Source organism: Danio rerio, chromosome 11, assembly GCF_049306965.1.
Source record: "Danio rerio strain Tuebingen ecotype United States chromosome 11, GRCz12tu, whole genome shotgun sequence".
NCBI classification, from domain to species: domain Eukaryota; kingdom Metazoa; phylum Chordata; class Actinopteri; order Cypriniformes; family Danionidae; genus Danio; species Danio rerio.
Window position 1 is genome coordinate 22785232 of NC_133186.1, and position 17241 is coordinate 22802472.

The window sequence follows — 17241 nt, forward strand, 5'->3', positions numbered from 1 at the left end:
GAATTTAATTTTGGCTTAGTTGCCAGAAAGATACATACAACTGTTAGCATCTGTACATTATGGCAGTATGCAATATCCAATAAATACATATACTTAAACAAAAGTAATGTAAGAAGTTATATGAGGAGAGGCTAACTAGCTAACAATGTAGCTTTCAAGTACACAGTTTCAAGATAACAACAATATAACTTAAAACACAGCCTTATTTTATAAACCCTCAAAAACATTTGAACACATTTTACTTACTCATTTTAGATTCTTATTTAAAGCCTAAAACATATCAGACTCAAAATCTGAATTGATAGACAGAGAATAGAGCACACTCAGCAGTAAACAAATCAAACACCTGGCTCCCTTAAAGGGCCAGCATTTTCTGAAAACTCTTTTTAACACCTTTGTGTTTAGAATAAGACGGACAGCATGTGGGAGTGTGTGGTGATGCCTAAATCATTATTTTTTTTTACAGTTATTTACTGCACAATCTACAGAGTAACAGTGCAGTTATACTAATTAAACACACCTGATCAAACTAAATCTAAAGGTAGTGTGTTGAAGCAGGGCTGGAACTAAATTCTACTAGGCTGTGGCCTTCCAGGAGTTTGACACCCCTGTTACATAGCATATTTTCAAAGCAACTGCCTACATTTATCACAGTTATGCACATATCGTTTAATGAAAACAATAAAAATATACTATAATATAAACTTCATCCATAGAAAAAATAAATAAATAATCTGATTCTCATGTCGTTCCAAATCTGTAGTAATAATAAAAAACACAACAAATATCATGATTTATACATTTATTTAGAAAAAGCCTTTATACTGTTAATGGCACTTTTACTTGCCAGTTTTCCAGACAAATTCATTGAGTCTCTGCAAAAAAGTATGTGCGTGTTGTTTAAGATATATATATATATATTTTAAATAACACATTTTTACTAGTTATTTAGCAAAATACTAATATTCAGTTGAAAGTGCAATTTAAAATCTTAACTATAGGTCAAACTAGGCAATTAAATTAGATTAATTATAGAAAAAGTAAACAAAGTTATAAAAATTATTGTGACAATTTCTTTGCTCTGTGTGAATATTTTTGCCTTTAAATGCATCTCGTCCATATCTTACACTTACCTTTTAATAAGCTCTGTGGCATTGGTTGACTCCTGATACTCAATGTTAGGAAGGAACCAAAGAAAACACAGAGATAAAATAAATATAAAATAGCAACATAAAGCATCAGAGTAGATGGGGCAGTAATGGTTGAACAGTAATTTACCATTTATTATCACAGTGAATATCTGTAATGGTACATAGAGTAAATTACTGTAATTTATTCTTTGCACTACAGAATTTCATACAAATCCTGCTCCTTTTACAGTAAAATACTGTTTCTTTTCATTACAGCTAAACACTGGCTATTTTATAGTTATTTACTGCATAATCTACGGTAAGGGTTAACAGTGCATGTAAAATACCTCAGATCTACTTTAGTAATAAATAGAAAATAACAGCAACATTACAATGTTAGCATGTTGTTAGAGATCATTGTACTATACAATATAATAAAGATGAATTTACCATAATATAATTGAATAATTTATAATGCAGATGGATGGATAGTTTATTTCTGAATAGTTTGTTTTCCCATTGATTACTTTGCATTTTACACAAGCTCTTCGAAGGCTATTCATCTGAAAAATTCTAGTCGGAGGCAGGGGAATTTATAATTTAAGATTTGAGGATCTTATTATTCTAGTGAGCATTTTAGTATACAAAAAAATGTGTAGTACAAGCTGAGCTATCAATATTTTTTGATTCATTTCCTCCCGGAAGAGTGAGAGTAAATTCTAAATGTGTTTGTCTGTTAAAAGTTAATTTACAAGTTTAGGGCACACACTAGCATATAGATGGACTCAAAGCCTACAAGGAAAAAAACAAAAGACTTCAATTTTCATGCTGTGGCCTCTCAAAATCCTTTCCATATTGCAGGAGTTGTTTTTCCGCTTACAGTTGATTCTTAATGTTGTGCGAAGGCTTCATCTTGAGCTGCGGGTGACCCCTGAGCACCTCTCTGTGTCCACATGCCAGCCAGAAAGCCAAAGAGCATGTTGTAAAGCTCCTGAGTTTGTGATGTTGGTCTGTTTGTGAGCGCATGGGCTGAATGACCTTCAGGGGAGCCTGTGGAGAACATCAAACGCTGCAGCTCTGCTGAACTATCTTAACCTGCACTGCAGATGAGCTCTTCAGACCTGCATATGGGGGGTGGGGGCTTGGGGGGGACACTCCTCACAGACACTCAATCCCCATGATCATACACTCGCTCCAGGCACAGATGTCCAGCCTTCTCTCTGCTGTCATTCTGTCTGACTGACTGTCTCTCTGTTCGTTGTTCTGCAGTTTGTTCACTTGATTTTGGTTTTTGTTTGTCTGTCTGTCTGTCTGTCTGTCTGTCTGTCTGTCTGTCTGTCTGTCGGTCTGTCTGTCTGTCTATATGTCTGTCTGTCTGTTTGACCCATTCATCCACGTGTATCTATCTGTCTACCTACCCATCTATCCATCAATCCAACCATCCATCATCCATCCATCTGTCTGTCCATGTGTATGTATGCATCTAAGTCTGTATGTCAGTCTGTTCAACGCAATCTCATGGCAATTCGTAACTTTTTGATTTAGTGGGTAATTCATATGAATTCGTACAATCTAATTTGTATAATTTGGTACGATTTGCTCTTCATCCAATGACGGTTGGGGTTAGGGTTGGGGTTGAGTGCCATGCCTCATTTATAAAATTGTACATTTTCATACGACTAAACAAATTACGAATTAGCCACTAAACTGACAAAACGTAAAATACTTAAGTTTCCTCGTGCAATCAGGTTGGTCTGTCTAACCCATCCATCCATTCATGCTTCTCTCTGTCAGGATTCCATTCGTTCCATTTCTCAGTCTGTCTATTTGTCTGTCTGTCTGTCTGTCTAACTTATTCAACCATCCATCCATCCATCCGTCCATCCATTCACCATCCATGCATTTCTCTGTCTATCTCTGGACCATTTTTCTGCTCATTGTCATTGGGATAGTGATGAAATAACATACATCTGGCCATGGAACAGCTTAGAAGCCAATTCTCCAATTACTTTTGGACCCTTAACAAGTGGGAGGCACATATGCAAACTGTTGCACTGAAATTCCCTCAGTGTTCACCAAATTTGGATGTAAAGATCTTAAAATTAAATCTATCTATCTATCTATCTATCTATCTATCTATCTATCTATCTATCTATCTATCTATCTATCTATCTATCTATCTATCTATCTATCTATCTATCTATCTATCTATCTATCTATCTATCTATCTATCTATCTATCTATCTATCTATCCATCCATCCACACGTCTGTCCGTGATCCCACCTAAGTCTGTGTGCTTTTATCAATCTACTGTATTAATTAATTTATCCATTCACATGCTGCTGCAGAAATAATACAATTCAACGTAAAAGCAAAATACAAACTGTTCACAGCCCTATTGTGTTGCTCTTCTGTTGGTCTGATTGCTTTTATTGTTATTCTCATCTGTAAGTCACTTTGGTTAAAAGCATTCACTAAATAAATGTAAATGTGCAGCTGGTATACAGCAGTCAGTGTTCCCCATGCACGCGTGTACACTCAGACACGGCCTTCTGCTTCTCTGCTTTCTTTTCAAACTCTTATTCATACTTCTTGGTCAATATCTCTCCCACGTCTCTTCTTACATATTAGACCTTGACATTCCAAAATCTGAATTGCACTTTCAATAAAGCTGCTGTGTGCAGTCTGAAACATCAGTCGATAATTGATTTCTGTTGTAGTTTTTATTTATGTTTGCAGTGGATAAAGCTTGCGAATGGAATTATAAATTTAATTGTAGATCATACTGTTTTTTTTTTATATATATACCTCACAAGGCCATGTTTGAGCTTGCTTTGAATTGCTATTCCAAGAACTGCTAACACAAACAGAGGTATTTATACAGTTAGCTCGTTTTACTTTATTTTATTATTATCAATATTATCCCTATAAACATCTACTGTTTAAAAATAAATTCACAAACTACTGTAACACACAAAGCTGGGTAACACTTTACTTTAAGGCTTGTTCATATGTCAATAAAAATTTATAATCATGATATAACACGTGATGAATGCGAATTAGATTTTATGCATGCTTAAAACAACTGTCATCAAGTGTCATTCACATTCATTGAATAAACAAGTCTTGAATAAATATGCCTTCATTTTTTCATGACTACTTGACAGTACCTAGACAACATAACTTGTCATAAATCTGTCATAAACATGTTCATGACCAGTGTTGTGCTAGTTACCTAAAAACAGTAACTAGTTACAGTTACTAGTTACTTTATTTAAAAAGTAACTCAATTACTTTATCGATTACTTACACCAAAAAGTAATGCATTGGTGTTAAAGTATTTTTAATGCTCCCATTAATGCCCTTTTAACGTCACTGGATGGAGAATATGTTGTTGATCAATTTCACAGTTTTAATTATTTTGCATTCTCACAACTAAAACACAAGACAAACATTTTTAAACACTAATTTATATGTAAGTCAGACCATAATCACAATGTTATAGACCAGTTGGATAATATATTCAGAAACAAAAAAAGCAAAAACTAAAGTGACTTAAGTGTCAAAAAAGTTTTAATATAACGTTTAAACATGTTCCTTCACAGCTTGAGTATAAAAATATTGACAATATACAATAAACACAAAACTTTTATGAAATAAATAAATGAAAGTAATCTGAATTATCAATTAGAATCAATTTGGCGAAACCACTAAACCGCAAAAAAAAATAAATAAATAAACGCTATTAAAGATAACTATAAATTGTATGCCTTCTAAGCAAAACAAAAACATAACAGCTGCTCAAAAATGAAATCTATGAGCAATTTTCAAGCTAACCACAAATGTAACGTGGCATGTCAGCAACTTCTGGAAAGTGAACTGTATATTCAAAGTGCAAAATCTGCTGTTGTATAGCAACAAAAATATGTTTAGCAATAAAAAAAAAATGACAGCATTTTTTTGAGCAATACTGCACCAAACATTTTAAATAACGTGTTCTGAAATATAACAGAATTTTGTCACCCGTGTCTAACAAATCAATTATGTTATACAGATAACAAATGTGTGCTTATTTATTTTAAACAACAAACATAGTAGTATTAACAATAGTGATTAATAATAGAAACGTTAATTGTCTCTCGATCACTTTCCTGCGCTCAATCTGCCTACCTCACGTGTCACCCGGTCACTCTGCTTTTGCTTTACTTTTGTCCAGTCTGGCGCCTCATACACAACATGTCTTCTTTACAGTGGTTGGTTGGCATCCACCAATCCCACAATGCGTCGGCAATGTAAGCAGGAAGATGTAGGCTAGACTGCAGCCAAAATTAATTAATTAACCAAATAATGCATCATATTGTATTGGTAACAGGGTTAATATATTTAAAAAAGTAATGCGTTACTGTAATAGTAACTGTCAAAAGTAAGGCCGTTACAGTAATGCATTACTAGTAACGCGTTATTGCCCAACACTGGTCATGAGGCATTATAATTGTGTCATTATTCTAATGACGTTTTAAATGGAACAAACTGTATTTGTCATTAACATGCCTTATTGAAAGTGTCACTACTCTGTCAAATCATTTAATGCACCCATTATTATTTAATTACATTTTAATGAAAAATTTAGCTTGTACCACTGTAGTTGAGGTTAAAAAAATAATGATTGTCTTATAAAATTCATGACACATTCATAATGGCTTCATGGCAGATTTTTGACAAGTTTTGTTGCCTCGGTATTGTCAAGTTTTCATGACAAACATTGTTATCTTTTCATTGAAAATGTCATAATTGAGCAAGACTCCTAATGACAGTTGTTATATGCATGCATAAAATCTCCTAACATGTCATAATTATAAAGGTTTATTCACAGTCTTATGAACACCCCTTTAAGTAAAGTGTTACCCAACTCTGTCTACACTGCACAGTGAACATATTATTTGAATTAATATGCTATTTGTAACATTTTCACGAGTACAGAATGCAGTCAGTGAGCATGTCCTCATTGGTCACTGCATTTATGCGCTCAATGGAAGCATCTAATAGGCTGCAATCTTCAATGCTGCATTAATAAACCTTGTAAATAAAGCAGTTGATGCAGTATGTGGGTGAATGCATAATCCGCACTATCCGCAATGACATTACAGCAGACGTACTGTAAGTGTAGTTGGGATTTTTTAGCAACACATTGATGCTGACCTTTTCAGTGTTTCTCCTGCTAGCATCCGGATCCAACAGAACAATCTTAAGGGGCAGCTTCTGTGAATCCAGTGATTATTCTTATGCGAACACTCAAGGCTTGATTTCTGTCCTTTGATCCAGAGGTTTGTCCTCTGTGTGTCAGTTGTAGAGTGACAAAAAGCCATCAATGACAATAATTAGCTCATTCCATTAACGCAAATTAGCCTAATTTACAAAAACATTGACTGCCGTTGTTGCTTCACAAAAACATCCATCTCTCTTTTTTATCATGAGTGTGTTTTTTAATCTTTCCCTGCTGGCAGATGTTTTTGTTGATGCTCAGTAAGGAATGGGGGGTGGGGGTTGAATTAACTTTATTTTTTTTCCATCAACAACATGCTGCAATTAGTCCATTCAGACCATTTGCGACGGTTGCCAAACAGCAAAATCACTCAGATTCTCGATTCTAGACGTCTTCAGGAGGCCTGATGGAATAAACAGTTGTGATTTTTCCTGTATGATGCACTTTGTTTTTCCATTTTGAGCAGAGCTTGTTAAAGTACAGAGCGTGTTTTTTTGTTTTATTTTGTGTGTAAGTGGTTTGATGCTCTTTCTGAAAACTGTGTATGAGCCTCTTCCCCTCCCATTTGCAATTATTCACCAGACAAAATTCTGGAACGTTCAGTGAGCCATGCTGCAATTGGTGAAATGGATTCTCCGCTTTATTAGCCTGTTGTTTTGGTGCATCTTCTGGCAGGAAACCGTGTGGCAAATTGGATAGATGGCTTGATAAAAGGCTTGTCGTGCAAGATATTTCATGGCACATTTTTCTATATATATATATTTTTTTTTTACATTTCGCCAGCACTCCTAACAAGTGACCTGGTTCCATGGTGATTTATGAAATCAATTTGTCTTGTTATCGGTGGGATTGTGGAAGGGAGATAAAATCAGTAGGAAGTGATTTTAGTTCCATCCTTCTTTCTTTTCAATCCTGGGGAAAGAAAGAAATGAGAGAAGCGGCACTCAAATCTATTTGGAACGCTTTAACCCTCTAGTACTGGAAGTCTGGAAGACCACAGTTCTGAACACAATCAGAACAATATGCAACTGAAGTGTCTCTAATGCATGGGGGAGAATGGAGTTAGTTGTCATAAGCACTGTGTCTCAAAACTGTATTTTCTCTAGTGGTTTTAGATCACTGACTCTAGATTGAAAAGCCTTCTGTCCTTGGGTTTCTCTGTGTAACATTCTGTCCTTCAGTATAATGTTTTAGCTGTAAATTATTTTGCATTGCAATATTAGAATGAAAAGTATTCAAAAAAGCATCAGAACATTATGGTAGCAATGACAAAATCATGTGATTTATGTAAACTTAATAAAGTATGTACCCTAGTTGCTATGTTAATTGCAGAAAGTCAGTTTGGGTCTATGAAATGCATACATAAATGTAGCTCAGAAAGTGAACAGCTGTGCTGTCAAGGACAGGGTTATGGGATAATTTTTTGAGGAAAGCAAGGACTGACAAAATGTCTACCTTGAATGCAATTAATTAACTTTGAGTAAATAAACATAGATTGGTAAATTCATAAATACAATGTTTGTCGCTTTGAACAAAATATTAGTTGAATGCATGAGTGCAAATTTAGCTGATAACTAAAAGACTTCAAATAAAAGTATTTAATTCATACAAGTAAATGTATATCAAACAGTAAACTTTGCACTAACTATATGATTTGTGTATCCTTAAAAAGACTGATAATTAATTTGAATAAAATATATGTTTTTCAAAGCTCAAACAGTACACTACCTGACAAAATCTTGCCATTGTTTCCAGTTGTAGGAGCAACAAATAATAACTTTACTTTTAATTGATCTTAATATGTTTTGATTTATCTGATGAATCATCTGTCGAACTGCATTCCAATCATCACACATACTGCAGAAGACCTATTAGAACCCACACTGATCCGATATTTTCACAGAATTCAGTCAAGTTTGGTGAAGGGAAAATCATGGTTTGGGGTTACATTCAGTATGGGGGTGTGCGAGAGATCTGCAGAGTGGATGGCAACATCAACAACCTGAGGTATCAAGACATTTGTGCTGCTCATTACATTACAAACCACAGAAGAGGGCAAATTCTTTAGCAGGATAGCGCTCCTTCTCAGACTTCAGCCTCAACATCAAAGTTCCTGCAAGCAAAGAAGGTCAAGGTGCTCCAAGATTGGCCAGCCTAGTCAACAGACATAAACATTATTGAGCATGCCTGGGGTAAGATGAAGGAGAAGGCATTAAAGATGTATCCAAAGAATCTTGATGAACTCTGGGAGCTTTCTTTGCCATTCCAGATGGCTTTACTAATAAGTTATTTGAGTCATTGCAGAGATGTATAAATGTAGTTGGCCAAGCTCATGGGGAGTCATACACAACATCCATTCTTTTTCCACTGCACCGCGGCTTTTTATTCTATACTGTACATTATTTCTATTAAGTGACAAGACTATTGTCTGAGCAAATTCAGACCTTACTGTCCTAATTAAATAATTAGTGTAGAAGTGTAGAACATTAAATTACAGCCATGCCAAAGTCATGAGTATAATTCCCATAGAATGCATGATTGTAATTGAATCCTTATCTAAAATGCAATGTCAGCCACTGTGTATGCTATTTACTATTAAATGCAAACATCTAAATATACAATAAACAGCAAGACATCGTTATAACAGTGCCGAGGTCACTAGTTTGATTCCCATGGAATGTATAGACTTAATTAAATGCTGATTGGTTTACATAAAAAAGTGTCTATTAAATGCAAAAGAAATACTTATTGTACCCTGAGAATAACTTAGTGTACCCTGAGAAGTATTCAAATTGTTAAAACTAGCTGCAGTGTCCCACATTCAGTACTTAGAGTACAGATGATCTACTTAAGTTTCAGAACTGAACTTCTGGTGAATGTAAAAGAGAGCTCTAATATTTAAACTGTGATTAATCTAGACGTGGCACATGGCTCGCTCTCCCTCTCTCTCCCTCTCGCTTGCTCGCTCGTTCACTTTAAGTAGAGCTGAAGCTGTGGAACTTTCCCTCAGGTGTAGCTGAACGGACCATCTGCTGTTGTTGACCAGAACCATTTCCAAACAACCATAGCGAGAAAAAAGCATATGACTTACTCATTCTGTTCACTTGTTTTAAAAGAAACTGAATTTTAACACTTCCTCTGTCAGGAATCTGTTGCAAACAGAAGCTTAAATTAGCTCACTCGGTTTGCATAAGAACTTTACAAGCTAAAAAAATATATAAATCCTGCACTACTCGGGTTTGCATCATCAGAAAATGTTTTAATGAGCAATGATTCTGGCAGTTGACCTTCTCCAACTCTTAGGAAGGTCACTTGACCAAACATTTCCCACTATTTCATATATTTGTTTAAGTTTTGATGATGTTGCAAACATGATTAATGTTTTAAATTGCAAGAATTGAAGAAATGTTTGTCTTTTTGCACATTATATAAGTAGTACTTTGTGTTCCTTACACATTTTCCTCAGTACATTACTTATAGTATTGGATTTAGTCCATGATTTATTAGATATATAATTCATTTTATTTAGTTATTGGTCTGTGTGACTCTGAATGAAGAATCAATAATATGCTGCTCGCTTTAACTGTAATAACTACAGTTTGTTCTATTTATTTTGTATCGTATATAGTCTTGATGTTTTATTTAATAAGCCGGGGAAATAGACCTTGACAAATGTATGAATAAGAGCATGAAAGATCATATTAAACCAATTTTAAAGTCTGTCAGCAATAATACTTTCATTGTTATTTTGTTTTTCTCACACTTTATGCTTCTCTTTCTTTTATTTTTTCCCTGCAGTGAAGTTTGAAACCTGTCACCGAATAGAGGAGCTTTCTTTTGAGAGCAGTGACCCAAAGTTCAGCGTTCGGCCTGATGGCTCTCTTTACGCAGAGCAAGATGTGACGAATCTAACAGAACCCATCCAGTTCATGGTGACAGCCAGAGACAGAGCAGGAGAGTATATCTGGGAGACCACTGTTAAACTGGCCCTCGCCGGACACCCACTTTCACCTCCTTTTAACCAGGCAAGAACCTTTTTTTGTCATTTATGTCAAGTATTATTTTTGACTATTGTTTTCTGCACTCACTCACTAGTAGCTAAATCATGTAATATACTTTAAAGTACTTTAGTTCTTCTAATTAGATTATATCACATTTTAAAAATGCTTGTACTCGGATAACATGCACTTTTTAGGAAGTACACGATTCATACACTGGCAGCATATTATTAATAATTTATTAATCCCCCTAATTACTTTTTCCCTCTTATTTATTTATTTATTTATTTATTTATTTATTTGTTTATTATTTAAAAAATGCTCGTTTCAATGTAACCTAAGTAAATTTGCAATGCTTCTGAAATTCTGAAATCTCTGTCAATTTTATCATGTGAGATAATTTCAGGCTTGACTGTATGTATGTATGTATGTATGTGTGTGTGTGTGTGTATGCATGTATATATATATATATATATATATATATATATATATATATATATATATATATATATATATATATATATATATATATATATATATATATATATATGTATGTATGTATGTATGTGTGTGTGTATATATATATATATATATATATATATATATATATATATATATATATATATATATATATATATATATATATATATATATATATATATATGCAGTCAAGCCTGAAATTATTGAAAACAGAAATACACAGAAAACAGACACACAGACAGACACAGACAGAAAGCCAGAAAAAGAAATGAATACAACTGTATGCCCACTTTTGCACTGTAAAATAATTTGAGTTGTTTCAAATTAAAAAAAATTAAGTGAAGGTGCTGCCTTGACAATACAAGTGCAATGGACGTGGTCTAAGTTTAGTGAACTTGAAAATTGAAGTTCTCTCTCATTCACACATACACAGCCAATTTTGTTTATTCAGTTGACTTATAACATGTCTTTGGGCTGTGGGGGAAACTGGAGCACTCAGAGGAAACCCATGCAAACATGCAAACTTCACATAGAAATGCTAGCTAGCACAGTTGGGACTCGAACCAGCGACCTTTTTGCTGTAAGGCGACAGTGTAACTACTGAGCCACAATGTAACCCTATACCTAAAAACAAGTTTCTAAGTCTCCAAAAACAAATTTCACCAAAGAACAGGTATCTTAGAATAACCTTAGACAAACACACCCCACAACATTACAATAAGAAAAAGGCGGTCAGTGTTCCCAGATACACTTAAATGTTTCCAGCCCAAACTGTCCAAAACCCTCCCGAACGCACAAAAATACCAAAAATGATAAACAAGTACACACACTTGGTTTTAGTTAAATATTTGGCACACTGCCACATTAGCTCTCAAAAAATGCTTTATTGTAATATCGTTTCAAGCTAAATGGTCTTCACCTGATTAAGACCACATAGGTTGAAAATCTGTTACAATAAAACTTTTCTTTTGACCTTTTCCACTGTGTTTGTTTTAGACCAAGCACCTGCCTTTAAGAATCCCAGATGTGCAAACATTTCTGTTTTTTAGTTAAATATTTAACAAAAAATACGTTTTCAAAACATCCAAACTGATGCTAAACTCGCCCAAATTTTGACAACCAAGCCATTCAGCACAATTAAATTCCTAACCTCTAGAAAGATGTTCATCATCTGTCATCATCCAAAAGAAAACAAATAGAAATTTGAGTAAAAATTGTGCAATAATTAAAAATGAATAGTTAAATAGTATATAACTACAAAGCGCATGCAAATACACGTTTAAAGTGGATTAATTTATTTAAAAATTTATTTGTTTTCATTTTCACATATTTTTTAAAGCTCAGATATTTGAAGTAGTTAAGTTATTTGATATGCAAGTTATGTCAGCACATTCAATCCAGATATGTTAACTTAACTCAAAATATAACAAATTTGAGCATTCATTTTTTACAGTGTGTGAGCTTTTTTATTGTGAGATAAAGTTTCTCTACACTATTGTCGTCTTGTCGCCTGTCCAAGTTTTAGGAACAACAAAAAATAACTTGATTTCTTGATCATTTGGTATCAGAAGTGGCTTATATGAAAGGCAAAGATTATTTTTTTTTATCTTATTATTATCTAATTAAGCTAGATTATGCTTAATTTACCAAAAAGAAAATATGATCATGCCTTGATTATTTAGTATGTCTTGTCACTTAACAAAAATAATGTCCAGTTTAGCATATAAAGTCATGGTGCTGTGGAAAAAGAATTAATATTGTGTATGACTCTCCATGAGTTTGGAAGACTACTGTACATCCATACATCTCTGCAATGACTTAAATAACTTAGTAAAGTCATCTGGAATGGCATTCATCTTCAATGCCTCCTCCTTCATCTTACCCCAGACATGCTCAATAGTGTTCATGTCTGGTGACTGCCCTGGCCAATCCTGGAGCAACTTGACCTTCTTTGCTATCAGGAACTTTGATATAGATGCTGAAGCATGAGAAGGAGCGCTATCCTGCTGAAGAATTTGTCCTCTCCTGTGGTTTGTAATGTAATGGGCAGCACAAATGTCTTGATACCTCAGGCTGTTGGTGTTGCCATCTACTCTCCAGATCCTGAATGTAACCCCAAACCATGATATTTCCTTCACCAAACTTGACTGATTATGTGAGAATCTTGGGTCAATGTGGGTTCCAATAGGGCTTCTGCAGTATTTGTGATGATTGGGATGCATTTCAAAAGATGATTCATCAGATAAATCTACCTTCTGCACTTTTCCAATTGATCAACTAGAAGTCAATTATTACTTGTTGCTCTTACAACTAGGATTGAGGACAAGACTTTTGTCATGTAGTGTATGTGAATATACTGTAGCTTGCAATACACTAATCATGGCATATAATGAATGCGCTATGGTAATACCATCAAATAACATCATAATAACTTTTTAGTAAAATGTAACAATAGGACAGTAATAGTATTTCACAATATTGATGATTAAATTTATCATAAATCAAGTAAATATATGAAAAAAATAGTGGGGTTTATAATTTTTTGTTTGTTTGTTTTGTTTTGTTGTGACAATTCATCTTAATTTATGGCTTTATTTTTGGTTGTAAAAAGCCAAGAGTAACTTTAGCAGCTCAAAAGTAATGGAGTGCATGAAATAACCTACATCGATTGAGTTCATGATTTTTCAGGGGGAAGGCGATGTGTGTCTCAGCCTAATTATTTACCCATATAGCACCAGCAAGAAACGAGATTCAATAGCACAGCAAGATGTTATTCCATTTAAGCAATCATCAGAATTTGAAAACTAGTTACGCGTTTTAAATTGATTACATTCGGTTTCATGTATGCATCACTTGTCGAGTGCTTTTACAGGCTTCGCAAAAGCCTTTGGCAACACACCAAAAGTCGCAATCTGATTACAAAAGTGAATGCTCAAATGCAATTTTTATACAAAATAAAATGAAAGCAGTCATAAATCATCCAAGTCATTTCCCCAACACACACACACACACGCACACTTTCAGCACGATGTGGCCTGCTTGGCAAGTATCATTAAACTTTTAATACATGTGGCTGTCATGCTCATGTCCTGTGCTCTGGTGTAGAGCAGATGAGGTGTGCGGGCTTTATATAGATGTCTTTCCCACTGGCATCGGACTGTTTCGGCATCCAAAGTGACCTAGAAATGCCAAGCAGAGAGGCAGGAATTCAGGTTCTCTAGGGATCCAGGAGTCTGGTCTGGCGAGCCCTATCCCCGTGTCCCTAACCCCGCACATGTCCTCTCCTTCTGCATGCCGTTTAGAGAAATGTCTCCTTGCTGGTTATGGCGGGTTACTGAAGGACAAACGCACACACATACACACACACCACACGCACACATACACATGAAGCCGGAAGATACATGGGTGTTCGGGGAGATGTGACTCTTTGCTACTCTCTGACCTAGTTGAGACTATTAATAATTAATGAAAAATAAATTATCAAAATAAAATTTAAGTTTAGCTTTCGCAGTGTGATGACATTTTCCTGCTATTTATGTGTTTGAGTTCTGTCTGTCATGTGTATTTGATTTCTGTGAACTAATTCTACTAAAGTTAGACACTGAAGTAGCAAAATGAGGGCGTAAAAAGAATCTGACAAACTAAGCAGAATTATTTCATTCATTTTCTTTTCAGCGTAGTCCCTTTATTAATCAGGGGTCGCCAAAGCATAATGAACCGCAAACTTACCCAGCATATGTTTTACACAACACAACACTGGGAAACTTAGCTTATTCATTCAACCATAGTCACCAGAGGAAACCCACACGAACACGGTGAGAACTTGCAGACTCCACTCAGAAATACCAACTGAGTCAGCCGGGCCGGGGCCCAAACCAGCAACTTTCTTGCTGTGAGGCGATCGTGCTAACAATTGTGCCACTGTGATGCCAAGGCAGAATTAATGTGAAACTTACTAGTTTGGCTGATGAATATTAATGAGGTTTGCCTTTTATTAAAATTTATCACAGTATGGCCTAACAATGTATTTTGTGTACAGATGTACAGATTTTTTTAATAACTATACATTTTTTTAATTAATTTGATATATTTATTTGTTTTATCTTTGCAAAAATTTCTTCAGACACCTATTGTGGATTTCTATTGTTTTTGTTTTTTGTTTGCGTTTTGCCATTTTGAAGTATTTTAAGCCAGTGTTTTTCAACCATGTTTCTGGAGGACCACCAGCTCTTCACAATTTTCATGTCTCCTTAATCAAACACCTGATTCAGATCATCAGCTCATTAGCAGTGACTGAAGGACCTGTAATAGGTGTAACAGACAAAGAAGAGATCTATAACATGCAGTGTTGGTGGTCCTCCGGGAATGTGGTTGAGAAACACTGTTTTAAGCTGTCTTTTATATGCCTTTATAGCATGTAAAATCAAAACCTAGTGAATAAAAACAGTTTTATGATAGTACAAGTATAAATTATTGTTGAATTGGTGCATTAATTAGGAATTAGTGTGTGCATGTGGGTATTGAATATGATTTTACTCAATGATAGCTTTGATTGTATTAATTGCTTTATGTAATAATAAAAAAAAATTATAATTAAATTTAAATTGTTATTTCTAATAATATCATTTGCACAAACAAAACCCTACTAAATAATACTATGCAACATTCAGTATTGCAAATCCACTGGTTTTTCTTGGCATACAGTATAATGAAAATACTGTGGTATTACCATCCCAAACCATCATTATACCTTTCTAATAAGACATTGTGAGGATGGGTTATAACTACAGCGGTTTGAACTGTAGTTTTACTGAATGCCTTAAAAAAAATTTTAAGTACGATTGTGAAAAACTGTACATTTCTAATCAAAACATCCTTCTGCAGTCTTCTATTAAAAATTGAAATAAGTGCAGTTTTAATAGCAAAAAATGTGATTGAGCATTGCTATTACTTTATTGTATTGTATTACAATATGAAGCAATTAAATGTTAATGTTAAATCAAAAGTAATACACAGAATACTTGAAAATGAATTGATTTAATGACCATAATTTGCTAAACAATTGCAAAATGTTTACAACTGATATAGTTACAAAATAACTGTATAAAATTATTAAACATGAAATGATAAAAACATATGATTTTAATTGGACCCAGTTTAAATGTAATTAAAGTTACCTGAGAGAGAGGGTGAGCAGAGACTAAAACCCAAAGAGAGAGCCAGATAGCAGAAGAGACAGTGAAGAAAGGCTCCAGAGCAGGAAACAGCAGAGCAGAGCAAAATCTACAAACATGTGACCACATCATAAAACCCCCAAAGTCCCCACACATCTTAACCCTGATTTAATCAGTATTTGCCTTCGTAATCTAGAACCTTCTTGGTTAAAAAAAGAAAAAAAAACATGTATCAAAATGAGGACGTACAAACGATCTGACAAACTATGTTTATTACATTATAGTTTATTACATTATGTATTTTTTAAAGAAATAAATACATTATTCATTCATTCATTCATTCATTCATTCATTCATTCATTCATTTATTTATTTATTTATTTATTTATTTATTTATTTATTTATTTATTTATTTATTTATTTATTTATTTATTTATTTATTATCTTTGTTCCACACATTTATTAAATAAATAACATTTAAAAATCTAAATAAATTAGAAAATGTATTAAATAAAATAAAAACCCTTTAAATAAAAATTTCTGAATTCTGAATTTCTAAAAAGTACAAATTTTAATTATTGTTTAATTAGTGCATTAATTATCAATTAGTGTTTGCTTATGTGTATGTTTTTAATATGATTTTACTTAATAACAGCTTTAAAAATAAACAAAGTTTTGGTTGTATGTAATTGCTTACTTTAATAATTAAATTAGTATTAATTAAAATTATTATTTTTAATAATATAATTTGCACTAAAATGTTTTTCTAAATAGTATCATATGCACTGTAGATTTCAATACTGTAAATCCAATGATTTTTCATGACATATAACGAGAATACTATGGGATAACTATCCCACACTATCGTTCAACCTTTTTAGTTAGACATCATGGCCATCTTACATTAAATTGTTTCTGCTGACAGGATGTCTGACAATTCCCTTAAGTCAAAATATGTTTAGTTTTTACTTTCCTAGCATTTATTTAAGCTTGTTTTGACCTGCTGATTTGAAAGGCAGATATATTCAGGGGTTATAGCTTGGGGAAATTAGCATAGAAATTAGCACTTGGGATCAACATCATTTTAAAAGACACACTCACACATACGCACACACACCTGTACACACACAGCCATAACTCGTTTACCATAAAAGTAATTAGAAAATAAAACATCTCAGTTTCAAAGTAAGCAAGT

At 33.8% G+C, this 17241-nt stretch overlaps 1 protein-coding gene across 4 annotated transcripts in view; it reads left to right on the forward strand.

The window, feature by feature from the left end:
- The window catches only part of cdh4 (cadherin 4, type 1, R-cadherin (retinal)), a 473468-nt gene that overhangs the window by 270140 nt on the left and 186087 nt on the right, over positions 1 to 17241 (forward strand). For all 4 annotated transcript variants that reach the window (XM_073915480.1, XM_073915481.1, XM_068224104.2 and 1 more), the window contains one exon: positions 10193 to 10419. In XM_073915480.1, coding sequence (XP_073771581.1) covers positions 10324 to 10419 — 96 coding nt within the window. In that variant the 5' untranslated portion in view covers positions 10193 to 10323. The remainder of the gene's footprint in view (positions 1 to 10192; positions 10420 to 17241) is intronic.